The sequence below is a fragment of the Podarcis filfolensis genome (genome assembly GCF_964270895.1).
Source record: "Podarcis filfolensis genome assembly, chromosome: 10".
NCBI classification, from domain to species: Eukaryota; Metazoa; Chordata; class Lepidosauria; order Squamata; family Lacertidae; genus Podarcis; species Podarcis filfolensis.
In genome coordinates this window covers 44,131,975-44,159,928 of record NC_139612.1, presented here as the reverse complement: position 1 = coordinate 44,159,928, position 27,954 = coordinate 44,131,975, and the positions used below count along the sequence as shown (strand labels likewise).

Sequence of the window (27,954 nt, the reverse complement as noted above, 5' to 3'; positions counted from 1 at the left end):
TTCAGAGGAGGCACAGTTAGGTTAGCACTGTAAGCAATGTAAGCACTGCTATACACAATCCCTGCCCCCACTCCCACTTCAGCTGCTCTGCCATTTCTTTAATGTGCCAATTCCATGGGATTAGCTTCTGAGCAGACATATCTTCTAATTCCCAAACTCTGCTTCCAACTCCACGCCCAGCTTTCTCTCCTCCTCCAGGCTTCCCAAGCCAGCAAAACAGCTTTTCTGCACTGCAAGGGCATTTCCCCATTCCCTCACTTTGCCTTCAAAGCAAGGAGAAAACACACACGTTCAAAAGTAGGTCTCTAATTTTTGTTGTCTTGCTGGCTAATTCTAAGTACTCTGTCAATTTTGGGATTGTTTGTTCTTTCCTCTTTTGTGCATATAGTATCCTTGCAGCTGTAGTGGCATAAAGGAAGAGATTGAGTACCTTCTTAGGAATATCAACATTTGTTATTCCTAGTAAGAAGGCTTCTGGTCTTTTGGGGAAAGTTATTTTGAGCATCTTTTTTTAGTTCTTCATAAACCGTTTCCCAGTAGGGTGTGTGTTTGTTGTTGTTGCTGTTTTGCCAACTTACACTTCCACCACATAAGGGACTAGGTGGCATTGTAGTCTAAACCACTGAGCCTCTTGGGCTTGCCGATCAGAAGGTCGGCAGTTCGAATCCGCTTGACAGTGGTGAGCTCCTGTTGCTCCATCCCAGTTTCTACCAAACTAGCAGTTCAAAAGCACACCAGTGCAAGTAGATTAATAGGTACCACTGCGACGGGAAGGCAAACGGCATTTCCGTGCGCTCTGGTTTCCGTCACAGTGTTCTGTTGTGCCAGAAGCGGCTTAGTCATACTGGCCACATGACCCGGAAAGCTGTCTGTGGACAAATGCCGGCTCCCTCAGCCTGAAAGCGAAATGAGCACCGCACCCCATAGTCACCTTTGACTGGACTTAACTGTCCAGGGGTTCTTTACCTTTACCCTTACCTTTTACCACCACAAATGAGAAAAGGTGTTTTCTATCTCTTGGCACTTCCAGCAAAGATTTGATCCTTTTTTGTACAGAATTTGCTGAGAGTTAGATACCATCTATACAGCATCCTAAATAAATAATGTTTCCTAAATAAATAAATTTTCCTTTAGGGTATAACACACCAATAAGTTCATTGTTGTTTTCCTTTCCCACAGGGTTATCTCAATATTATAACCTATGTTGATTGCCCAGTGTGTCATTGCTTTCATCAATTCATCCTTTGTTTCCCACTCAAGGATAATTTTATATATTTTGATATAGTTTCTCTTTGCTTCCCAGTAGGGCTTTTTCGAATTCCAACCCTTCTTCTAAAAATCCTTTCAGTTTATCTTCTTTGAACCTCTTGTGCAGCTAATGGTGTTGAAACCAGCCCATAATCCATTCCTGCAGATCTTCTCTTTTCCTGAGTACCACTATTCCTTCGTCAAATTCTATAAGCTCTTTATATAAACTCCAATTATTCCTCGTATTTATTTTCTTTATAGCGATTGCTTCAATGAGGGATTTTCCTTTCAAGAAGATCCTTCCACGAACTCTATGAGTTTGAGTAGCCGCTGTTCTTTTGTTGGCATGCTTTCCTTCTTCCAAGTCCTTGCATATACAATTCTTGCAGCTGCTGTTGCATATAAAACAGATTCTGAGCCTTCTTAGGTATTTCCTCTCCTACTATGGTCAGTAGAAAGGCTTTGGGTTTCTTAGAGAATGTAAATTTGAACATTTTTTTAAATTCCTCATATACCGTGTCCCAATGCTTTTTGGAGTGTTTACATTGCCACTTCCAACAAAGATTGGCAAGTTTAGATGGTGTAAGATACCATCTTTTTTATTGGTTTTTTTTTTAAGATATTTATTGAGATTTTCCACCTTAATACATTAAAAAATCAAAAAAGAAAAAACAAAAAAGTTAAAAACACATAAAGTTTACAATCCGTATTTTCAATAACATATTTCCCTGACTTCCCCACACCTCCCCTTCTTATATTCCAATTCAAATTGTTAGTTCAACAAGTTCTTATCCCCAATTTTTGACCTTTTTATATTTAATTCATTCTAGAAAAACCAATTTTAACTTATAAACATCAATATTTGTACATCAGTGCTCATTCTTAAAACCTTTTTCTAAAGTCGACCCAAATTCCCTTCCACAAATTCCCCAATTTTCATACTAATAACAAAACAAAATAAAAAACAGATTATAATTGTGCACCCTTTGGATTCCCAAACCCCACCCCCCCTTTCCCGGTTTCAATCCCCAACAAATGTCCATCAGTTTTAGTCTACTATCAGCCTGGAGACCTCACGTCCGAGGCTCTTAATTCTCTCTCAATTCCTCTCTGCCGGATTTTTTGGTAGTCCTTAGTATTAAACACCAGATCTCGGAGAAGCTCTGTCCCAATAGGGTCCATGTTTCTTCCAGCCAGACCTCCATACTTAAAAGTGGAGCCCGAATCTTGTTTCTTACTCCTTTTAAATCCAAATGTCCCGAAAGCTCCAACTTCCACCTTAATCAAATTTGTAATCCATAGGTCTTCAGATCTCCACATAAGGAGATCTCTCCATTCTTCAATCTCCAATTCAGACCAGATTTTCATCATCCAGTACTTATTTTCCTTTGTAACCATCATGTCAGGCCTCTGGCTCTCCTTTGTCATCTGCAACATTACATCTCCTCCTTCCTTTTCCTCAGAAACAACATATATCTCTTTCTCCACACTCTCAAATCTCTCAAGTTTCTCTTCTTGTCCAGCTGCATGAACTTCCCGAGTCAAATCCTTATCAAATTCAATGAATTTGTTTACTGTTAAGTCCAGAGTTGCAACATTGGTAGCCAAAACATCAATTTGGCCTTGTAACTTTCCCAAGAGAAGAAAAACTCTGTCCAATTTAGCTTGAATTTTTCCTCCTTCAGCCATTCTTGTAATGTCCCAAAACCCCCTCTAGAGGGATTTTGGTTACTTAATCTTCCTTCCAGTTCAAATCCAAAAATCAAGTTAGTTTGTATCAGTTCTTCCTTGTTTTCAACAAAATATAACCAAATTGTAACAAATATATCCAGCAGAGACAACAGAAACAAAGTTCTCTTTTTCCTTCTTGACAGCTAATTTGACAGCTGTCAAACTCTTCTATATCTCCTCAACAGGCTCTCTCGCGGATCACTCCCGGGTCCGGGCGGGTGGCACTTCAGCTCTCAAAATTAGCTCTTATCCTCCAGTAAAATTACTTATACTGCCAAATCGTGAAATTAATGTCTTTTACCCAATAAAGAAAAAGAAGTTCTCTCGACCTTAGTTAACTAGTCCTTGCTTTAAATTATTTACAAGACGGGGAGACGGACTTCCTGTTTGCGCCTTCCCCGATCATGCCTAATTCAAAAAAAATTTTTTTCTTTGCAAATCCAATTTCCATACTACTCACAGGTTGTTGCTTTTAAAGTCCAATTGTTCACAAGAAGAAGTCAGCGCTCTCCGACCATGGCATGCGGCTTCACTCCGCAGGAGAAGCAGTCGACTCTCAGCACCGCGCCGCTCGCCCCGCCCCCGTTCCGAAGCCTTTAAAAAGGCTCCTTCGCGGGTCGGGGGGCGCAAATGGTGCCCACCGAGTCACCAGGTTCACAGGCTTCAGCGCCTGTGATTTCTGAGGGTCCCTGCGTCGCCGCAGCGGCAAGACCCAAATCCTGCGGAGCCGATTCCCTCCGGAGCTCGGAGGGAATCCGCCATTAGTCGATGGCGCTAACCCGGAAGCCCTACCATCTTTTTTATTGTTGTTGTTGTTTAGTTGTTTAGTCATGTCCGACTCTTCGTGAACCCATGGACCAGAGCACGCCAGGCACTCCTGTCTTCCACTGCCTCCCGCAGTTTGGTCAAACTCATGTTTGTAGCTTCGAGAACACTGTCCAACATCTTGTCCTCTGTCATCCCCTTCTCCTACAGTTATTCGAAGCAGAGAATAAAAGAGAACTTACCTAAATTCAACTTCCTATCATGTGAAGACCTTCCTTATCTGATCTACGAAGGTTCAATTTGATTAGCTGAACTTTTCACTTGTACACTGGACTTTCAGTCCTTGTGCAATTGCTCATTTATAGTTTTAAAGCCCTTGCATACCTTTTAAGATAACTCTATTAATAATGGCACATCATGTTCCTACAGTGATTCAAAGCAGAGAATAAATAAAAAAGAACAAATGAGAATTAGAGAAACCAGCAGAGGCAAGAACACCGCCAGTCTGCAGAGCAAGAGTTGGGGAGAGACACAAAGCGGAGGGAAGGGGAAGCTTCCAATGGCTGGGATCGCGGCTTCCATCTCTTGGCTGGGGAGCCAACTCTCCTGCTGCCACAACAACCTCCCAGCTCTGGCCTTGTCTCTCCTACTACTTGCTCTGCTGCTTGATTACATCAAGCGGAGGAAGAGAAGCAGCCGCTGGCCACCAGGACCCACCCCTCTGCCTTTCATTGGGAACTTGCTACTGCTAGATGTAAATAACCCACATAAAACTGTTCAAGATGTAAGTACTGGCTGCACCATCTCTGAGGACACTGCATGTTACTGAATGATTGCATTAGCCAAGCTCTTAGTATTATTTAATTAGTTAGCCAGCTAGTTATTATCTGTTCTTCAGCCTAAGGCTACAGGGCAGGTAGTGGCTGTACTAGAATCCCGACCCCCTCCATAATATTGCACAATATTCCGCTACAGTTTTTGTTCTCATTAAATTGATGCAGATTGGTGAACCAACGACCCTCTGGTGGGCAGCTCCACTTGAAATGATTTCAATAAAAAAGAAAAATATGGAAAAACTAGGGGTAACATACAAACAGCATTTCAAGGGAAGAGCAAGGCCAATTACAATTGAAACCATATGAAGAACTTAAACAGTTTTGTACCACCTGGCTACAATATCATCAATTATATGACAAATTTAACTCTGACAATAAAATAGGTTTCCAAAAAGAAGAATCCAGATTCCAGATAGAACTTTTGAACAATCCCAAAAAATATCTATCAAAAATGTATAATTTATTACTTGAATGGGAACTAAAAAATGAACAAATTAAAGAAGTAATGATCAAGTGGGACAGGATTTTAGATACGCAATTTCATTAGATCATTGGGAAAAACTTTGGAAATCAGATATTAATTTCACCGCATGCATTACTATCAAAGAAAATATTATGAAGATGTTTTACAGGTGGTACTTAATTCCTGTAAAACTGGCTAAAATTTATAAACTAACATCGAATCTGTGTTGGAGATGTAAGGTATCAGAGAGATCCTTATATCATGTATGGTGGGGATGTGATAAAATTTTAAAAAATTGGGGAAATATACATGAGGAACTGAAAAAAATGTTTAAAACAACAATTGGTAAGAAGACAGAAACATTCCTTTTAGGAATTATAACAAATGACATCCCAAACGACATGAAGAGAATCTTTTTATATGCAACAGCTGTCACAAGGTTATTGATTGCAAAAAATTGGAAATCAGAAGAAGTACCAACATTGAAAGATTGGCAATATAAATTTTTTGAAATGATTGAATTAGCAAAAATGATGGCAACAATTAGAATGCAATCTAATCAAAATCTCAAACAGGAATGGAAATGTGTAGAAGAATACATGACCAAAAGATGCTTCAACAAGCATTAACTGATATGTATATTCTGATTTCACAAAGTTAAGTTAAGCTAAGCAGATATATAAGATTGAATGTTTAATTATTAAGATACAAAATTACAATCTCAATAATAATAATAACAAGGAAGTCACGCACGGGTGGAGGGAAGACACAGGGCAAGAAATAAGAAATGGATAAATGTTGGTACATAATGAAATGTGAAAATGTGAATTTACAAATATAATGTATATGTATCAATATGTAAAGATTGCATATATGTATTGCAACATTAAAATAAATAAATTAAGTGCAAAAATTTTTTTGATGCAGATTGGCAAACACACACACACACAGAGAGAGAGAGAGAGAGAGAGAGAGAGAGAGAGAGAGAGAATTTATTTTTGACACAGCCCTGCTACCAATGTTCAATGGCCTGCCAAGGACACTAATACCATACAGTGGTGGCTTTAGTCTGAGAGAATTAGGATTACGGTAATAAGGAGAGCTTTCATTTAAATTTGGCTTTGCGTTGTTACATTGGTCTTTTTATGAACCATTTTTAAAAGTCCCCAAGGGTTTCTTAGTTTACATGATGCATTTTCACTCCTCCTCAACCAAAAGGAAGCAGTCTGTAGCGTGCACAACAGCAACCCCAGTGTCTGACCACCCCTGCCGCCTCCAAGCCACCAAGTGAGGCTCTCCACCTCCTCCCTGCCCAGAGCAATGCAAAGAGGGCAGAGATGGAAGGGAAGGGCTTTGCTAGCACCAGGGGCGTAGCTAGCTACTCCCGCACCCGAAGCAGCATGGGCTGGGTGAGCCTTCCATGGGGGCACTGCGGTCATCCATGCACAGGGTCGGCACAGCCATCCGCCCAGGGTGGTGGTGTGGTGAGCTGCCCATGGAGTCTGCCTGGCAGACGCAAGCCCCACCTGGAACAGAATAAGATTCAGGGGAGGAGGTGCTAGTCTGCTGTTGTCAGGTGAAAGTTTATGGGTAGAACAACCTGATAGGGCTGATCTCTCATCAGAGTTTGTGGAGGCCCTGATCCCTTCCCACACCATCTCTTCCTCTGTGGAGAAGTGAATGTTTATTCATAGCATAGCAGAATCATAGCACACAGCCAGCGTAGTAAAACCAAAATTTCAGCATCATTTTTACATAAACATTAAAACAATCCAAGTGGAATTTAACAATCCATATACTAATTAAATAGATTTAAAATATGTATCCGAGGAAATATAAACTCCATTACAAGTTTTTTTAAAAAAATAAATAAAAGAATTTGACTGTGAGCTGTGTCAATATATGACTGTTTGTGGAGCTGTATAATCTTTTGCTTTTGTTGACTTATGGCTATTGCACAATGAAGTCTGCAGTGGAAAAGAACTTGGCCCACAGTTTCAACGTGACCACTCTTACATGGGCAGAACTTCTCGCCGTGGGGAATCTTTTTGTATCTGCCTTCCAATAGTGCGGATGGCAAGACATTGAATTTGGCTTGCGTAAATGCCTTTCTAAATTTGGGGGTGACCAAGTCTGACAAATAATTGGGAACTGCTGGGGCCATTTTGTTTGTCCAAAGTGTGGAATATACCTCAGCTTGCACTAAATGGTTTTGTAGTTTGGTATCTCTAATTCTCATTGAAATGTTCATTTTTGCTTGGGTGCTCCTCTCTCCCTCTCTCTCTCTCTACCCTGAGAAAACTAGTCTTTCTGTATATATATTCTGGCGAAATGATTAAACATTTTTTATTAAACACCTCAAGCCTGAAATATGTCTGTGCTTTCTGGAATTTCCCATATATATTGTACTGCAACATTATACCTTCCCTACTTTTATTGTCCTTTCCCCCTGGATAATTTTCTCCCTTTCCTTCCTATTGATCAAAGCTGAAAACAAAGTTTGGACCAGTCATCTCTCTGCAGTTTGGATGGCGAAATATGGTCATCCTGAGTGGGTTCAAGATGATAAAGGAGGCCCTGGGACAAAACCCTGAGAACTTTGTTGACCGACCAGAAGTTCCACTGTTCAGTCTACTAAACCGTGGAAAGAATTGTGGAGGTGAGTATAGCTGATACCCTGATGGACTGGATAAGAAGCAGTAGAGTTGGAGAAACAGGCAGGAAGTGACCAGGCATGCAAGTGTGCCAGGATGGCACCTCAGGTGGTAAGTGAAAGACTCTGTTGCCTGGGAGAAGATGCATATTCATGTGACGTGGCAGGAGGTTTTTGATAAATTTCTTCTTCCTAAACTTGCCTGTAAACAACTAAGTAGGGACAGGAAGGTAGACTAGAAGTGTTTGTGGGTTTATTTGCAAAGTCAGCCATATTGTTCCACAGGACAGCTATCATCTGCTGGTTGTGTGTCAGCATAAGATGGAAGGCAGCCCATTGGAAAGTTAACAGACATTGTTTAGTCTCTGCAGTTGTCAATCGAGTCCGAAGGCCAGAAAAATGGGCCAGCAGTTTAATGGGGACTCTACCATTCTTCACTTGTAAAAACAACAACAAATTAAGCAAAGCAAAGAATTAACTTTGGAATGTTTCTTTGGACAACTTGTCATGTTATTATATTTTATATTATTTTATATTATTTTATATTATTTTATATTATTTTATATTATTTTATATTATTTTATATTATTTTATATTATTTTATATTATTTTATATTATTTTATATTTTACATCCTCCAGGAATAGGATTTGCAACATGTGACAATGGCTGGAGGGAGCAGAGGCGATTCATTGTCTCCACCCTCAAGAATTTTGGGATGGGGAAGAAAACGCTTGAAAAAAGAGTGTCTGAAGAAGCTGGATATTTGTGTTCTGAGTTAAAATCCAAAGAAGGTACATCTCATTCCTGGGGACTTTTTCCCTGCTATGGGATCTCACTTGATGCAAAGCATGAGGAGCACTCTATACTTTATACAGAAACTAACTCCCATCTCCAAAGCTTCTCATACAGTGGTACCTCCATTTACGAACTTAATTTGTTCCGGAGGTCCATTCTTAACCCGAAACTGTTCTTAACCTGAGGTGCACTTTTGCTAATGGGGCCTCCTGCTGCTGCAGCACTGCCAGCATGCAACTTCCGCTCGCATTCTGGGGCAAAGTTCACTACCCAGAACACCTACTTCTGGGTTAGCAGCGCTCATTACCCAAAGTGTTTGTAAGGAGGATGGTACATAACCCGAGGTTCCACTGTATTTAATTTTTGAAGCATGTAAAATGATTACTAATAATCTTGTGGCACTATAAAGAATGCAAAAATTATTATGGCATAAGCTTTCATGGACTATAATTCTCTTTATGAGATGTACTGAGTGAAAACCTAAATTACTTGTGTGGTAGCAAAGGAATTGGTGCTCCGAGCATGAAGTGTGGACATTTCATTTTTTTTTTATTTAAATATTTATTCAAATTTTCCACATTTAATACAAAAAATCAAAAAAGAAAAAACAAAAAAAATTAAAAAACACATAAAGTTTACAATTCCATATTTTCAATACCATATTTCCCTGACTTCCCCACACCTCCCCTTCTTGTATTCCAATTCAAATTGTTAGTTCAACAAGTTCCTATCCCCAGTTTTTAACCTTTTTATATTTAATTCATTTTAGAAAAACCAATTTTAACTTATAGACATCTATATTTATACCTCAGTGCTGAAACCTTTTTCTAAAGTCGACCCAAATTCCCTTCCACGAATTCCCCAATTTTCATACTAATAGCCAAACAAAATAAAAAACAGATTATAATTGTACACCCTTTGGATTCCCAGACCCCACCACCCCCTTTCCCGGTTTCGATCCCCAGCAAATGTCCATCAGTCTCAATCTACTATCAGCCTGGAGATCTCACGTCCGAGGCTCTTAATTCTCTCTCAGTTCCTCTCTGCCGGTTTTTTTGATAGTCCTTAGTATTAAACACCAGATCTCGGAGCAGCTCTGTCCCAATAAGGTCCATGTTTCTTCCAGCCAGACCTCCATACTTAAAAGTAGGGCCCAAAAGTCCAATTGTCGCGAAAACTCCAGCTTCCACTTTAATCAAATTTGTAATCTCCAATTCAAACCAGATTTTCATCATCCAGTACTTATTTTCCCTTATAATCATCATGTCAGGCCTCTGGTTCGATTTCTTATTTTCCTTTGTAAGCATCCTGTCAGGCCTCTGGCTCTCCTTTGTCATTTGCAAAATTACAGCTCCTCCTTCCTTCTCCTCAGGAACAACATATGTCTCCTTCTCCACACTTTCAAAATTCTCAAGTTTCTCTTTTTATCCAGCTGCATGGGCTTCCTGAGTCAAATCCTTATCCAATTCAGTAATGTTATTTACTGTTAAGTTCAGAGTTGCAACATTTGTAGCCAAAACATCAATTTGGCCTTGTAACTTTCCCAAGAGAACAAAAACTCTGTCTAACCCAGCCTGAGTTTTCCCTCCTCCAGCCATTCTTGTAATGTCCCAAATCCCCCTCTAGAGGGATTTTGGTAACTTAGTATTCTTTCCAGTTCAAATCCAAAAGTCAGATTAGTTTGTATCAGTTGTTCCTTGTTTTCAACAAAATAAAACCAAATTGCAACAAATATATCCAGCAGAGACAGCAGAAACAAAGTTCTCTTTTTCCTTCTTGACAGCTGATTTTGACAGCTGTCAAACTCTTCTATTTCTCCTCAACAGGCTCTCTCGCGAATCACTCCCGGGTCCGGGGGGGGTGACACTTCGGCTCTCAAAATTAGCTCTTATCCTCCAGTAAAATTACTTATACTTATACTGCCAAATTGTGAAATTAGTATCTTTTATCCAATAGAGAAAAAAAAGAAGTTCTCTCGACCTTAGTTAACTAGTCCTTGCTTTAAATTTTTTACAAGACGGGGAGGCGGACTTCCTGTTTGCACCTTCCCCGATCGTACCAAATTCAAAAGAAAATTTCCTTGACAAGTCCAATTTCCGTACTACTCACGGGTTGTTACTTTTAGGGTCCGATTGTTCACAGGAAAAAGTCAGCGCTCTCCGACCATGGCACGCGGCTTCACTCCACAGGAGGAGCAGTCGACTCTCAGCACCGCGCCGCTCACCCCGTCCCCCGTTCCGAAGCCTTTAAAAAGGCTCCTTCGCAGGTCGGGGGGCGCAAATGGTGCCCGCCGAGTCACCAGGTTCACAGGCTTCAGCGCCTGTGATTTCTAAGGGTCCCCGCGTCGCCACAGCGGCAAGACCCAGCTCCTGTAGAGCCGATTCCCTCCGGAGCTCGGAGGGAATCCGCCATTAGCCGTTCGCGCTAACCCGGAAGTCCCTGAAGTGTGGACATTTCAGGACATCTCTGCAACCCTTTAGCTCATCCAGTATGCAAAATAATGTAAGCACCATAACCAGGTGTTCTGGAGTCCAGAATCTGAGGGACCTCAAATTATTTTCCATGTAGCAGTACTGGCAGCAGCGCAGCTGATTCCCTTTCAGGTCCTCTTCAGATCTTGCTGTCATGAGAAAGGACTGGAAGAAAGTGAGAGAGGTTGGTGGTTGAGAGATATGAAGTTGCTCATTTTAGCCAGTCAGCCCCTCTGTCCCAGTCCCCCCGCAATGTCCTACTTCTATTATTCAACTTTAAGAGGAGTAGTGCCTCTGCTGGGGAAAACTCAGCTGCCGTGTGTGGCTCCTAGAAGCTGTCAGCATGCGATAGCGGCCGCAGCCCAGGAATGGCTTCAAATGGGTGGCTAAGCAAGGTGAGGGTAGCCAATGGGTCTTTCACTCTTGGTGAGTTAGGGGCTTTCATTGCATGCAAAGACAGGCTCTGGCAGACTGAATGGATGAGACCAAAAGTGGGTCCAACAGTCAAGAAGGGGTGTGTGTGTGTGTATGTGTGTGTATATATATATATGTTTGTGTGTGTGTGTGTGTGTATGATGTCCAGTAGCACCTTAGAGACCAACTAAATTGTTCTTGGTATAAGCTTTCATGTGCATGCACACTTCTTCTGATACACTGAAGCAGAAGTCACCAGACCCTTATATATGGTGGGAGGGTGGGGTGGGGTTTTTCTCAGGAGGGTAGTAGGAGATGGATGATTGACTCAATGGGTATGGTACACCTTTGGACGACTGTTAATGACTGCAATTAGTCCTACAGGAAAAAGCAAGGGATAGTATGCAGATGATTAGCATATGTAATGAGACAGGAATCCAATATCTCTATTAAGACCAGGCCTCGCCATAGTTTTCAGTTTAATGATAGGTTGTAATTCAGCAACTTCTCTTTCAAGTCTGTCTCTTAATAGAGATATTGGATTCCTGTCTCATTCCCTTGCTTTTTCCTGTGGAGCTGCTAAGATGGTTGGATGGTGCTTTGTACGCCTCCTTCTGGCAACTACTGCAGCCCAGCTGGTGCCAAATGTATTGCTCTGCTTTCCTTCACATCAGTGACGCCGAGAGGTGAGTTTTGTTGTCTGGGCAGCCCAGGATCTCCATGCAAATTCTGCCCCGGGGAAGTCGCTTCAGTGCTATTTACACAGTGGTTTGACTTCACCCCTGGAGGCACACTCCATTCTCTCTCGAGACAGACAATGCCAACAACAACATCCATGTTATGTAGCAAAGGATCTCAGGAATTTACAGTCCCATTTATTGAAAGGGTAAATAGTTTATAGGTGGTGGAGTACAGCTTCCAACATTCCCATATCCTGGCTATGGCTAATGGGAATTGAAGCCAAAAATACCCGGAGGATAGCAAGTTATGGAAGGCCAACCTCAACAATGGCTGTTTAATGAAGAATGGGCAATATATGACAACATACTTCTGATCTGCTCCTTGTTCTTACATCTCATCCAGGTTCTCCTTTTGATCCACAAATCCTCATCTACAGGGCTGTTAGTAATATCTTCTGCACTCTAGCATTTGGTGACCGCTTTGAATACAGTGACAATACATTCCTGAAGCTAATGCATGTGACTGAGGAATTCATGAAGGAAGCAATCAGAAATTTGCCCCAGGTACCTTAATGAGTTTGTCTGGGCATTAAAAGGAAACAGCCATTTGAAGTGTATGTTTTGTGTGACTACCACATCCGAGTTATGGAGCATCCCCACTAAGGTGCTTATCTGAATCAATCACTTCAGCATATCTTTAAAACCTGGTATTCTTAAAGAAAAAAGAAGAGGAACACAAGCTAAAGACCAAGACAGCAAGATTAAAACACGAACATAGGCAAACAAAAGTTAAAAGTGATTTATGAAAAATTATTAGAGGCAGAAAAACCTATTACAAATTACTTCAGAAAGAAAATTAGGACAATTCCATTCATTAAAAAAGATAATTGTCAACATGCTACTAACAAGCATTAATTAAAGCAGGGGTGCAAAATGATAATGAACAAAATAATGGTATCAGATTACAGTAAATGGTAGGAATTAGCATCCACTAGTATTTGGACAGATGTTGGAAAAGCTTTTGATAGGATGAAGTGCATTACCATTTTCGTGTGATGAAGAAATATGGGTTTGGTGCAAAATTCAGCTATGTTTTACTCAGAATTGACTCAAAGAACATGAGTAAAACTGGTCTATTGAATTCAGTAGGTTTACTCTGAGTAAACCTTAACAGAAGGCCACCCTTTATTTTATTTCATAAAACCTCTAAGTGGTATTAAAAAGATATATAATATATGCTTTAAAAGTTGGCGGATAACTGGTAATGACATTGAAAGCTCTTTATGTTTTAGGACTAGGATATCTGAAGGAGCTGGCTTCTCCCACTAATGAGAGCCTACCAGCCTATTCAGAGACCCTTGTATCTCCTAACATCCCCACAGATTATGGCTAAGAAAAGTTAATTATCAATGGATATGCTCAGTCTCTGGAACTCTGTACCACAGGGTGGATGTGAGGGAGGGAATGGGAGTGAAGCTGGCAAGGAATAATCTCCCCGTCAGTATGAAGAACTGACTGGTTAGGAACTACCTATCAGAATGCACTTTCACTTCTAGTGAAATATTTATTAAATGTCTTTTGTATCTGAAAAGGTTGTGATATCTCTTCTTTCTCTGATTTCTGCCCTGCCAGCTTATTGCTGCAGGATCCTGGTTGTCCTATTTTCCTGGACCTCATCGTAAACTGCAGAAACGCTATGGAGATATTAGTATAATTCTAAAAGAGATTGTGAGTGAACATAAGAAAACCAGAGATCCTACCTTCCCAAGAGATTTGATTGATGCATTTCTGGAGGAGATAGATAAGGTAGGAAGACGTTTATAGACACAGAACCACTGGGACTTCTTTTGTAGCTTCTTCATTAGGATTGATTTATTTAGAATTTCTGCCATCTAAACCATGCCAGTAAAATTACAAGACCTGGTGGGTAAACACCTCTAACTCTTTACCCTGACATCAGCTTGTGCATTTGAGTTCACCACCTTGGAGAAAAAGATGGGAGACAAATTAAATAAACAAACAAGCCGTCATTAAGCAGTTGTTTCATATGCCCAGACAATGACAACCTATGCTCTGAAACTGGTGAGTTTATTGCTCAGTGCAATTATGCCAAAGAAAGAGCGAGGCTGTATTAGATGTTACTGTGGGATGAGGCTGCCATTTTTTTCAACACCCATGTGCTTTATGAAATGCAGTATTTCTCAAGAAACTGAGCAGCTTTTCCTTTATTATTCACTTTGCTTTGGTCAGATATATACTATTGATAGCAAGGGGAAAGATCATTAGTACACACTATTCTCTAACAAATATGACATGATATTGTGCTATTTCCATGTGAGTTACTAGCTTGTTCCATCTCCTTCAGGCTAAAGGGAAACCAGATAGCAGTTTTAATGAGCAAAACCTTATTAATATCCTTGTTGACCTGTTTATGGCTGGCACTGAAACAAGTTCTTCCACCGTACTCTGGGGACTGTTGAACATGGTCAATCATCCTGAGGTTCAGAGTAAGTGATCAGTATTGGGGAAGGTAGACTGATCCCTCATGGGGTTTTCCAATTGAAAGGCTTACTCATGGGCAAGTTAGCTGTGCAATTGCTTTAGATCTGATTTGGATTCAAAACTTCCACATCAGGAGGAAGGCCAGGATAACAATTCAATAAATAAATTACAATTATGAAATGGCTCAAAATAGAAACAAGGCAGTTGGAACCAAGCACTTGGAAAACAAAGCTGCTTTGCCTAATAAAACTTTATTTGTATTTTGGAAGCTGTTTCTTTGTCCTAACTATGTATCACTTTGTAACAACTCTGCACTAACTCTGGAAATTCTTTTTAATCTGTGTCCTTAAATGTTGATGCTCATAGGCTCTCATCTGGGTATTTTTCAAAAAGGTGGTTTTTTATTTACAGTATTCACAAATAGATCCACTTCTGAATAGCTGAGTGCCCCTTAAGTATGTATGCCTTCAAACGAATAGGCATTTGAACACCTAAATCTGATGTTACTTCATAGAATTGTCGAGATGGAAGGTACTCTGAGGGTCATCTAATTCAACCCCCTATAATGCAGGAATCTTTTGCCCAATGTGGGGCTCAAATCTATGCTCTATCAACTGAGCTATTAGTTACAGTGCAGATTAATGAAGATAAAAGAATTTGAAACAGCTGAGACGATGTGGGAAATGTACATGTCTACAATGGAGAAGAACTGCATAGATTATATAAACAAATGATAAACTAAACCACCACCCACCAAAGACTGAATCAATATTTGGGTTATGTGGGGGATATTCAGTAGACCCCTACTTGGAGCCCCAGATTTAAATCTGTGCTCAGCCTTAAAACTCGCAGAGTGTCCAGGGCTGCTGAAATTTTCTATGCAAACAACAACAACATGCTACCATAACATGCTTGGAGAATTGGAAGGATTAAGACACATATGCAATGCAATAATACTTCTAAATGAATATTTCCAGAAAGGGTCCAAGAAGAAATTGATGAAGAGATTGGCAGGGTACGATCCCCTGTGATGGAAGACCAGTTGAAGCTGCCTTATACTTGCGCTGTGATACATGAAATTCAACGATGTGCTGATGTTTTACCTTTTGCAATGCCATATATGGTCCACAGAGATACTGAGGTTGGCAAGTTTGTCATTCCTAAGGTAAATCAGAACCAGGGTGGTCACACGTGAGAGATCTTTATGCTAACAGTAGCAAAAGTCGATTGAACTGGAACTCATGGCTGCAAAGTAAAAAAAGTTGCAGGAATTCATAGTAACTACTTGCACATCAATTGAACAAGAGACAGACTAACTCAAAGCTGGCTAGTGCATGCTTTAAATAGGGAGCAATTATGACCGCACAGCAGGCACAATGTGTTGCCTCTTCTGTTACCGTAAACCAGCATTGCAAACCAACCCCAAATGTTATGCCGGAGAAACAGCTTGTGGTAAATTTCTATGCTGCCAGCAGCCATTAGTGTAAAATGCAGCCTGGAAGGATCACACAACACGGTCACATAGTCAAGAATTGCAAGGAGAGAGAACTTGGTAGGCCTAAATGTCTAGTATAAAACCCTTTTAAGAGTAGTACTGGAAATACCAGGAACTGTAGCAAAAGGAACTTTCTGTTTTTTCACAGATGAGTAGGGAATCCAGCACCCTACTCAGGCCCATGAAGGCCACTGGGTGATGCTGAGCCAATCACCTTTTCTCAGCCTAACATACCTCAGTAGCCCTGTTATGAGGATGAAATGGAGGAAGAACTACCGGTATGCATGCTGCCATGATGATGGGATGTAGAGGCAATAAGTAAATAAATGTAAATAAGCACATTTCAGACAGGTACTTCATAAGACACATTACTTGCAGATTTAAATGACATACCTTCTTCTACAATTGCCTTGAATCAGAGGGGTGACTTCGTAATGGGAATGGAAGAATTTCTCAATCTGTCTTTTTTCAAATCTTACATTCAATTCTCCACATTTCAGCAAATTGTCTTTAAGAACTTCCTGAAAATTTACCAAATGTGTTAACACACATTTGTCCTGATAAGCTCTTTCCTCCTCTCTCTCTCCTCCATGCAGGCCTGGACTCAGCACTGGGTATCCTTGGACTTGGCCCCCTGCTGCTGATGTGTGCTCCAGCCACCCACAAGCTTGCCTTACCAGCAGTGGATTCTAATCTCTTGCTTTTTCTTGCCATTTTAGGAGACTGCTGTCTTTAATCATCTGTCCTCTGTGCTAAAGGATGAGACAATGTGGGAGAAGCCACATGAATTCTACCCAGAGCACTTCCTGGATGCAGATGGGCAGTTTGTCAAGCGAGAGGCCTTCCTACCTTTCTCTCTAGGTAAATCCAAAAGAGGAATGGCTGAGGTATAAGAGGAAAGATTATAAGCTGTCCTGTTATCTTCCTTTCTCTTTCCCGCCTGATGGGAAAGCAAGAGTAACAGGTTTCCATAGTCAGCTCCTTGAGAAGAGAGAGTATGTACTTTTGACTCAAACTTGTTTTTTTTTAATAAAAAAACAACCATCAGGATCATACTTTACAACCAACTTCCCCTATTTCCTGGCTACCTTCTAAGGAGAAAATATTGAGAAGACATAGACATTTCAGATTGTACTTCAAAAGTGGTTTATATTTGTGTGTGGTTATTTGAAATAACCAATTTTCAGAACCACTGCAGTCTGTGACTGTGTTGAATTCAGCTTTGGGCACATTTTAAGTGTGTTTTACAGTGACAAGCAGTTCTGTGGCTGCAGGGAATATAGGCCATAGTGGCATTCCAACTCATGTTAAGAAAATAGTGGTCATGCTTTAAGATCACACCTCTACCTGTGTAACCAGCAGGGTAGCACAGCAGAGCTTCAGGATCTTTGTCCTTTACCATTGTCAGCCATTTCAGAGTTGATGATGAAGAAAATTCTTTGGCCACACCGTTAGAAATAAAGTGCTTTATAGCCATAAGACCATTATTATTCACACTATATACATGAAGTTAGGAGATGCTAGTGCACCATATACTATACCCTACTAAGTATAGTAACCTTGTCTTAGGAGGCTGTAGTCAAAATAGTAAAAGAGACTTAAACTAGAGAGAGGCTCACACATGGCTGCTGGATGCAGCTGGCTGTATATCAGTCAACACACACAGACACCCCTCTTTCAGGTGAGAAAGGGGGGGTATGGAGTCATGCCAGAAACTTGTAGTCTTGAGCTGTATTCAGGTGGACCGCCACAGCTGGCTTTCCAACTCGAAACATAAATCAGTTGAGGACAACTCAAGAGACAGACCCAAGCACGATCAATGCAATTAACAGCAATATTTAATTTACACTAACACTCCTTCTAACTGGGCAGGTTTAGATCCATTCCAATCTGGATTCGAGCATGGCCATGGGGCGGAGTCGCTCTGATAGATGAGCTTTTCAGGGAGTGGGACAGGCAGAATGCAACTTTGCTTTTGCTTCTTGTTGTCTCTTCTTCTATTTATATTTAATATCCCTAGTGCCATTAAGATTGAATTACTGCAATGCGCTCTGTATGGGGCTTCCTTTGTGCTTGATTCATAAGCAAAATGTTGTGGCATGAATCCTGATGGGAGAGAGACCCTAACAGCGCATAACCCCTCTGTCCAGAGACCTGCACTGGTTGCTCATTTGCTACTGGTCCAAATTCAAGGGGTTAATATTAGTATATTAATCTTTTGGCCACTTGGGACTAATAATTAAACCCAGAGACTCTGAGATAATAATAGCTAGGTAGGCTCAGCTCACTCTTTAAATTTTAAAAGAATTGCAAGGACCAGTGTGCGTAGGAAGCTAAATTTTACGCCTCCCTGTAGCCTGGACTGCAAGAGCAAAGGGCGGCGAGTGAACCAGCCCCTCCCCACCGCTGCCTCCCACAGTTTGGTTCTCTCTGTTGACACCAGATGGAGATCTTTGTTCCTACTGATGAACAGGCCTTTAACCTCTGGAACCTGTTTATTGATCCAGCCAGCTGTCTGTAGTGGGTAGTGTGGTAAGGCAGTTTTGTGTGGAGTAAATAACAAGACCTTTGACAAAGTTACAGTAAAACAAAGCTAGACTAGAGGCAGCAATTTCATCAGTTATTGTTACAGTGTAAAGGGAGGAGGGAAGAGGTATTGCGATGAGGTTAATCTGATGGACAAATTCCTGCCCGGCTCTGAATATGGCGACCAGCAATTTGTCCATAGGAAGCAAGGTCAAGCATAGCCAAAAAGCCTAGAAAAGAGGGAGGGAGAGAGAGGGGGACGGAGATCCGATGAGGGACCAGGTGGGGAGGTGGATACTGACCAGATTTTAAATACACAAGATGCAGGCCAGAGTGGAGCCTATAGGTGCAGTCCGATCCACCCCTTCCTCCTGATCTCATGCACAAAATACTATGTCTCCTTTTCCTACAGGTCGCCATGCATGCCCTGGAGAACCTCTGTCCAAAATGGAGCTCTTCCTCTTCTTCACCAGCCTTCTGCAGCATTTCACCTTTTGCTTTCCAAGAAACTGTCCCAGGCCCAAGATAGAAAGAGTATTTACCCTAATCACTAATCCATCCCCTTTCCAGATTTGTGCCATTCCTAGATAATATTTCTAAGCTTAGTGTATCTTACAGTTTAACCATTAACCTCAAAAACAACTACAGAAGCCAGTAACATGAAGCATTTATTCATTTTATGTATTAATAAACATACCAATACGTAATATCAGCACAGTTTACAACCATAACACCATACAATAAAACCATATAAAAATTAAAATTGAAGATCAACCAACTGTTAAAGTTGTAGAGTCAGGGCAAAAAACAAACAAACCCAGCCATGGAAAATGCAAGCATGCGTTACAAGATATTTGGCTTGCACTCCCAGAGTATATCACCTCAAGCTTTTTAATTTCTGCAGTGAGATTTTAACCTCTTGTTCATACATTCTCTTCCTTCTGATCACCTCACATATGCAGTTAACCCTTTGAACAGCCTTAATTACATTCCACAATACTGGGGCGCCTATGTCTGGCAAGTCATTCTCTTTTTTTAAAAAAAATATTATTAGTCTTTCCATGTAAACATCCTCTAACAATATTTCTCTAACAATTTTCCATATCCCCCCCTCCCCTGGACTTCCCTCATATTCTCATTTTGTTTTATTTCCATATGCAAGTCATTCTCTTTAAAGTAAAGGTCCAAAGGTTTAGCTAAACATTCTTTGGACGCTGCACAAGTGAGAAGACCAAGGTCAAAGTACCAGTTTTGGTTCCTGGGGGGAAGTGCACCAAAGTTTAAGTTAATGGAGACTGGTGCATGATCAGAGACTGTTATAGACCCAGTTTCTGCACTCGCCACCTGATGAAGATCACCTTTTGGTATTAATATTAGGTCTATGTGTGACATTGATTTATTGTTGGGAGTGATTTGGCATTTCTTTGCTGGTATTCTGAAGGTTGATTTTACCATGAAATATTATAATTGACTTAAGTCATTTATTTTTACAATTATATATATAGTTTTCATTATAACATATTTGCATTGGATTGACTTAGTCTAGGTTGGGAACTTAGTTGTAGATTTTGTCATTTCTTTGGCTTGTAGAACTGACCTGTGCATAGCAGTGTAGACAGGCAGTATACAAATGGAACAGAAATGAATTTTTAAAAAACAAGTTTAGTTTTAATAAAATTATGAATCTGCACCTGACTGTTACTCAGAGTATACCTATTGAAATTATTGGCCCTAACATAGCTGAGGTGTGCCTATGTTGCAGCAAGAACCGTTTTTGAAGATGCCTTCCATCCTGTGTGGCGGCCAGGCTGTGGCTCAGCAATAGAGCTCCTGCCTTACATGCGTAATCTCCCAGGTTCAGTCCCCAATGGCATCCCAAAGGAGGCAGGGTTATACAAAGTAAGAGGCCTCCCCTTTCCCAGGAGGGAATGCTTCTTCTAAATAGAGGCATCCTGTTATCTCTTGTGGCCCTCCAGACATTGTTGCAATCTGTGCTATTTTTCTAGAAAAAGAGGTGCAGAACTCACCATGAACGCCTCCCTTGTTCTCTTAGAATGGCACCTACCTGAGAGGTGCAGGAACTGAGTTCCAGTGAGTTCCAGCTGAAGAAAAAGCTCTGGTTGCAATACTACAGTTCTCATCACCACTGACCATGCTGGCTGGGGAAGGTGGAAGTTCACAGGTTCCCCATCCTCGAAATAACCAAATAACAGAATGCATCCCAATGTCCCAGAAGTCTATGATTTTGAAATGAATTTTTACAGATTTGAACAACTCCCTCCCTCCCTTTGAAGTGGCAGGGGAAGACAGCAAATTCATCACCATGGAGATGTCTGAAGGGAGTCTTCAAAGTCATTGTGATTTACTAATTGTATTTATTTATTTTTAAATATAATTATTGCTTTGTGTCATTTTGTCTTGAGTGATGTTTTTCCCCTCCCGTAGAAGGCAGCTTTGTAGATACAGTCATACTTGGGAGTCAAACATTCCGGCTCCCAAACGCTTGAAAACTGGAAGTGACTGTTCTGGTTTTAGAACATTTTTGTGTGTGTGTGCAATTGGAAACCATTTGGAAGCCATGCCTTGGTTTCTGAACATTTCAGAAGTCAAACGGACTTCCAGAACGGATTTCATTTGACTTCCAAGGTACAACTGTACTTCTGATTAAATAAATTCAACTATTTGCTCTTGCACTACAAGGGAAAATGCCTTCCACCCCTTTTCCACCTAGTCGTTGCCCCAAAGCGTAGAATTAGAGGGTCACCACATTCCATGGCAGATCATTTTTTAAAATTATTAATTGCATGTCAACCAAAACACTCACACTCTACCACACCTCCACTCTGACTAGTCTCTGCTTCTAGTCTGAGTATTTGATAGCAGTGGCTGCTGGGGACCATTGTTTCTGCTGGGCCAGAAGGCAGGGGCAGCTAACAGAAGGCAAAGTCAGGGGTAGGATGAGCCTGGGGTCACAAAGGGAAGAGCTAATGGTAGGAAGAGCCAGTTAGCGCTGGTTCTCTCCCCATTCTTCCCTCGCTTGCAAGGACATTAATGATATGGTCACACCTTTCCCAAAGCCCAGCACCTCACTTAGCTGGCTTTGGGAAGGCAGTGTGAGAGCTATTGGGTGTCAAATTTTGGCCTCGCTCCCTGTCTCCGCTGCAACAAAGCAGTGCATGAAGTCCTCTTGCAGCCCACTTGGTCTGAGAGGTTGGACTGCCCTGATATAGATAGTTCAAAATGATGGAAGAGCAGTTTGGATAATATGAACAAAATCAGTTTAATAAGATACGCAATCACTTGATTGAAAATAATAAGGGAAAGATATATTTCTGAATACAGCTCATTCAAATTTCTTTGCCCCATCATGGTTTAAAAGGACCAGGCAATATACAGTCATACCTCGGGTTGAATGTGCTTCAGGTTGAGCGCTTTTGGGTTGTGCTCCGCAGCAACCCGGAAGTAACGGAGCACATTACTTCCGAGTTTCGCCACTCGCGCATGTGCAGATGCTCAAAATGACGTCACACGCATGTGCGGAAGCAGCAAAACACGACCCACACGCGCACAGACATGCCGTCGTGTCTTACATTCCATTCAGGATGCGAACGGGGCTCTGGAACAGATCCCGTTCTCATCCCAAGGTACCACTGTGCATGCTTTTAGAAATTCTGAACAAAAAGAGTCATTGTTCAAAGTGAGATTTAAATTCCAATGAACTAGGAGAGAAAGTGAATATCTGGGTCACCCTGTGAGATTTCAGTAACCACATGATAGGGTAAAAGTTTGAGTGCAGCACAAGTGCGTTGCAGGTATCTATAGTTATCTTGGAATAGCCCGGATCTGCAAGGGGGGTGGCGCTACTGTCAAGCCACAGCGAGATTCTTGTTGAGGTTTAGACTGGTTTTCTGGGAAGCAGAAGGTGAAATGCTGAAGGAGGCTGGTGAGGAAGAGGAAGAGCTCTGTCCTGGCTAGCTGTTCTCCTGGACATACACGCAAACCTGAAAAAGAAAGAGGACATCAAGCTAAGTGTCAGTTCCTAAGTGACTCTTCCAGTGAGCATGCAGACTGCAAGACCCTACACAGAAAGGCCCCAGAGAGATGCTTTGGAGAAGGTTAATTCACAGGTGGTTGGTGGTGTGCACAGCACCCTTTGAAGAAAAGAAAGACCTACGGCACTGGTGTGAGGGGCCGAATGAGTAAAACCACCAATTAAGAAGAAAATCATTTTGAAGACACCCAAATTGTATGGGGATTGGGGAGAGGGAAGTGGAACAAGAACACAGGAAGCTGCCTTATACTGAATCAGACCATTGCTCCATCTAGTTCAGTATTGTCAGCACTGACTGGGTCTCCAGAATTTCAGACAGGGGTCTCTCCAGCACCTGGAGATTCTGAGGATTGAACCTGGAACCTTCTGCATGCAAAGCAGAGGCTCTGCCACTGGACTTTGGCCCTTTCCCTATCTTTTGCCATCAGTTGCTTTTATGAGCATTTCAGATTAAGTCTCAGAGGCAGTAACACGGTCACAGCAATGGTGATGCTAATGTCTCATAAAAGGTGACTTACAATTTAGAAATTATTCAATCTGTTCTACCACAGAATTCTGTCACCTTATTCTGATTCCTGACCTAATTCTGCAGCGATCACAGACCAGGCCATCCCCATGTCTTCAGGAAGTGAATTGCACTGTGTGGTGAATTATTTTGTTGTGTCTATCCTGAATGCCAAACAGTTTTTTTGCCTGATTTGCATTTTTATTCTATGAGAAGGAGATAAAAAATTGTCTCCTGTATTTCTCCACACCGTAATTGGATAAACCATCTATCACAATCTGATGTGTCATATTTTGTTTTGTTTAATATTCTGCTGAAAGCCACTCAGGATGGCTGGGGCAGCCCAGTCAAATGGGCGGGGTACAAGTAAAAAGTTGTTGTTGCTGCTGCTGCTGCTGTTGTTTTGTTATAGCCAAGTCTTATAAACAAGGGCTGGCAAACTGGGGGGGGGGGTGCACTGAGGGCTGCACTCCTCCAAGAGCCACGTAAATTGAAGCTTAATCCAGAAAAGACAAAGATTTGAAAGGCAGATCAGTGGATAGGGATTCAACCCATGCTGAATGGGGCTATCCCAGTGGCGTAGCGTGGGGGGTGTAGGGGGGGCCGGCCGCACCGGGCGCAACATCTGGGGGGGGCGCTCGCCGCCTCAGGAGTCGCCGAAGAGCCTCGGGCGCAGCCTGTAGCAGAGCCCCATGTCTCGCGGAACCGACAAGCTGTGTGCGCGTCCGGGCTGAAGGCGTCCGGCAGGCAGCGGCTCTCAGCGCTCGCCGCGGTCCCCGCGCGTCAGGGCCGCGGAGGGCGCGCCAGGCAGCCCCTCCTCACAGCCCCGCCGCCGCCGCCGCCGCTGCAGCTGCTGGGCCATGTTGCATTTTCCTCGCCTCTCTGCCCTCCTCCTCCTCCGGGCAAGTGGCGTCGTTTGGGCGGCAGCGCAAGCGGCAACTTGCCTCAGATCACCTGACACGGACCTGCCGCCGCCGCTGCCGTGGCTACCTTACCGTAAATACCCCAGCCCAGGCAGCAGCAAGAAGAAGCTGGCAGCGGCGGCAGGTTAGGGGTTAGGGGGCGCAAATTACTTGCCTTGCCCCGGGTTAGGGGGCGCAAATTACTTGCCTTGCCCCGGGTTAGGGGGCGCAAATTACTTGCCTTGCCCCAGGTGCTGACAACCCACGCTACGCCGCTGGGCTATCCTCCCTCTGAAAACTAAAGAAGGAGGTTGTGGTTTAGGCTTATGTACACTTCCTCTTGTCCTGCTGCTTCCCCCTGGGCAAAACCACTCTTTAACACTCAATTCGAGCAAACAGCAATTTGGGTTTTCCCTGGATCAACATTTGTTCCAATCTATCGCTAAAGAGCAGGTTTCCCCTTGGAAAGGAATGGGACAAGGGAAAACTGCCAGAAGGGAATAGCTGTTCTGAGTGCTGCACAAATGTGACTTCTCTTCAGTGGGAGCATAATTGTGAGCACAAACATTTGTATCTCCACAACGAAGATTTATGGGTAGATCTCTCTCTCCACACCCAGGACTGGATTTAGGTTTGATGAAGCCCTAAGTTACTAAAGGTAATGGGGCCCCTTATATGTCCAGCTGTCCTTTGTCAACAACAAATTGTCGCTTTTTTGTGTTGAATATATGCTATATGGTAATTTATGGACCTAATAGGTATCTAAAGCCATTTGCACATGACAAAATATGTATTTTATCAATGTTTATTTGTTTTTTATCTTATATTTTGGAGAATGTACATCCAGGTTTTTTCCCTTTAATTTTTTTGGGGGCCCCCAAGAGAGTGGGGCCCTAAGCTTGTTTAGCTTATACGTAAATCTGGCACTGTCCACACCCACAAAGGACTGTATCTGAAGAAGCCCTTATAATGTGACCATGAAAAAAACACTTGCAATATTAAAATGTGTGATTATGAAACAGTAAATATCCCAGCTTTTAGTCCTCTGGAATTACCTGCTGAGAAAGGCAGGAAGCCCTCTCGTTTCACAAATTCCCCCTTTTTATTAAGGAAATGCTCTGGGTAAAACTCATAAGGCTTCTCCCACACAGTTTCATCCTTCAGTACAGATGACAGGTTGAAGATGACCGTGGTACCCTAAGTGTGTCCAAAGAAAGAGGATTTGGTAAAAGGATTACAATCAGCAGCATTGTGTTTTCCTTATATCCTGTCTCTATTTTGAAATATCTTAGGCTTCTGGAGACAATGGGCTCGTCCGCCCTTCTGCTTGTGCCGTGCCTAGAAAACACAGGTCTGAGCAGTTTTCTCCTTGACTCCTGCTTTCTGGGCATATGTCCAAGCAGTTTAGGAGTTCATTCCCCATGCAGATTCAAGGCATTTGAGAAATCTTAAGTTTGGGATCAGTGAATAAATAAAGCAGTTTAAATTTGGTTCAACTCCATGCAAAAGAGAAAAACAGTCTGCCTGCTTCTGTTCAGAATACCTTTACTCTGTTAGCAAAACTTATACCTTTGGGATGAAGAAGCCTTGTAATGTCGTGTCCCGGTATGCCATATGAGGCAGCATCAATGGAGAAACATCAGCAAATCGCTGAATTTCATTTATCACAGCATGAGTGTAAGGCATGGATGCCTGGTCCCCCATGGTGGCTGACCTGTTCTTGCCAATCACATCATCAATTTCGTTTTGGACTTTACCTAGAAAGGAAGCACACTTTCATTCTTCTCCCATTTATTTATTTTACAGACATATACACCACACAATAAGCAAACTATATAGGCAGTGAACATAATGCACCCACAGAACAGCATAAAAGTACATATCATCCAGACACACAGTATCTGATAGGTTGAGCTATACATCAGAAAGGACGGGTACAAACGGAAAGGTCTTCAGCAGGTGTCTGAAACTTGGTGTATTGATGGTACTTCCTTTGCATAGGCAAGGAATTCTACAACTTAGGTGCACAAACAAAACAGCTTATTACTTGTAGAAGCAAGGTGAATATCATGTGCTACCTTTGATAGTGCCTCTCTAGCTGAATATAAAAATCAAGCAACTATGGGGGGGGGAAGCAGTCCGAGTAAGTTGGTCCCCAAACAATTTGGAGCCTTCTATAACAAAAACTTGAATTTGGCTCAGTTAGCATGTAAGAAGCCTGTGCAGATCCTTAAGGGGAGATGTTCTACGCTGTTGATGGGAAACCTATAAATGTGTGTGCAGATCCCATGCTGCTTGATCTTTCCTCTGGAATCAGCAACCTGCAGGTAGGAGAATACCTTATTTCCTGTTAAAATGCTTTTATGAACAAGGACATGTTCTGTTCCAAGTGGTCACAGCTGGTTGGTGGTTTAAACCTGAGCTGCAGTTCCAGCAGGAGGCCCTGTCTAGGCAAGAGACCATCTCAAGGAGAGCTCAGGCTAGAGACTGGCACACAAGAAGGCCCAATTAGAGAAAGAGGAAGAGGAGCATTCTGTGGACAGGAATTGGACTATGATTGTGCCCTATGAAAAAGTTTGCCACAATAAATTGTCTTAGAATGCCAGTTTCGTCTTTGCTACCAAAGACTAAGAGCAGCTACAGATGTGCCCTTAATTCAGTGAAAACAGGAAGTCCAATGGCTTCTTGCATATTGTAGATCTCTGTCGAAACTTAAATTCCCATCCTAATATAGCTGCTCTTTCAGAAACTGGCACTAAAATCTCTCTTTTTAGAGCCAGTGTGGTGTAGTGGTTAAGAGCAGTAGTCTTGTAATCTGGGGAACCGGGTTCACGTCTCCGCTCCTCCACATGCAGCTGCTGGGTGACCTTGGGCCAGTCATACTTCTTTGAAGTCTCTCAGCCCCACTCACCTCACAGAGTGTTTATTGTGGGGGAGGAAGGGAAAGGAGAATGTTAGCCGCTTTGAGATTCCCGAAGGGGAGTGAAAGGCGGGATATCAAATCCAAACTCTTCTTCTTCTTCTTCTTCTTCTTTTAGCATATAGCAGCTGCAGTAGTACTTACTCTGGACTTCTGGATTTTGGATCATGTACAGCAGGCCCCAGCGCAGAGTGGTGGCAACAGTTTCAGTGCCAGCAGCAAAAAGTTCAGTAATTATTAGACGAAGGATGTCACGATTGAAACTTGTCTTCACATCTTTCTTCCTCTGAGAAGACAAACGATATGCATCTCAAAAAATAAATAAATCTTATGGCACCTATATAGCATGCAGAAAGTGTCAAAGACTGGACTTTCCAGTAATAGAGTCATATCAGTTACAGACCTGCCCAGTTGGGCAAGGAAGGCGCTCTTAGCAGTGCTGCCACCCTCTGAGGTCCTGGAGTGGTGGCATATTTATCAATTTATTACATTTACATCCCACTTTTTCTCCAAGGAGATTCTGAGGCCTCGTGTCAGCGAAGCTCAGATGCTTACAGGAGAAGAAGACACAGGCATAGAGAGAGAACAGTTAACAGCGGAAGGCAGAGAGGAGGGGGAAAGCAGCTGTGATCTGAGCTCTGAACAAAGGGGAGACGAAAGACAGGGCCAGAGTGACAGGCTGCTGTGTGAGAGCTCCAATAGTGAGTCAGACGCTGGAATGCGGGAAGCATTCTCTCCCAAATCTCGTAGGATCTAGACAGTGCAAAAGATACTGGAAAAGAAGGTGGGGGCTTCTGTGCTGGGGAAGGGGGAGGAGCTCAGTCTGGGCAACTCCATCTTCTGGGGAGGACGATGAGTAGAGGAGCTATGTCCTAGTTTGTTGTTTTAGCAATAAATTTGAAATAATAAACAGCTAGAGTTGTCTCGCATATGTGGGAGAGACCAAGCCATAACACCTCATGAGATCCCAAGAGGTATTGGGTCCTCTCCTGGGT

At 42.2% G+C, this 27,954-nt stretch overlaps 2 protein-coding genes across 4 annotated transcripts in view; one reads left to right on the top strand and one right to left on the bottom strand.

Moving 5' to 3' along the window:
- The first annotated feature begins 185 nt into the window (after positions 1-185).
- Positions 186-20,992, top strand: LOC310743479 (cytochrome P450 2D14-like). Of its 2 annotated transcripts, none has more exons than XM_083573809.1 (10): positions 186-297; positions 4,174-4,528; positions 7,531-7,702; positions 8,337-8,489; positions 12,462-12,622; positions 13,691-13,864; positions 14,424-14,565; positions 15,538-15,725; positions 16,775-16,916; positions 18,994-19,614. In XM_083573809.1, exons 2-10 carry the CDS (start codon positions 4,208-4,210, stop codon positions 19,170-19,172), a joined length of 1,632 nt encoding a protein of 543 aa, XP_083429935.1. In that variant the 5' UTR covers positions 186-297; positions 4,174-4,207; the 3' UTR covers positions 19,173-19,614. The 2 variants fall into 2 exon arrangements, with proteins under 2 accessions (XP_083429935.1, XP_083429934.1); XM_083573808.1 differs by lacking the exon at positions 186-297 and adding an exon at positions 20,344-20,992 and having other exon boundaries at positions 18,994-19,115.
- LOC310743482 (cytochrome P450 2D6-like) overlaps positions 20,937-27,954 on the bottom strand; it is a 13,290-nt gene continuing 6,272 nt past the window's right edge. Inside the window, exons 6-10 of one of the 2 annotated variants that reach the window (XR_014539047.1) lie at positions 27,104-27,245; positions 25,609-25,796; positions 25,095-25,236; positions 22,077-22,582; positions 20,937-21,091 (exon numbers count right to left, since the gene is read on the bottom strand). Coding sequence is in view for 1 of the 2 variants with exons in the window: in XM_083573811.1 (XP_083429937.1) it covers positions 22,404-22,582; positions 25,095-25,236; positions 25,609-25,796; positions 27,104-27,245 (651 nt within the window). In the remaining variant the exon portion in view is untranslated. Of the gene's footprint in view, positions 22,583-25,094; positions 25,237-25,608; positions 25,797-27,103; positions 27,246-27,954 lie in introns of both variants that reach the window. The other variant, XM_083573811.1, reaches the window with a different exon arrangement.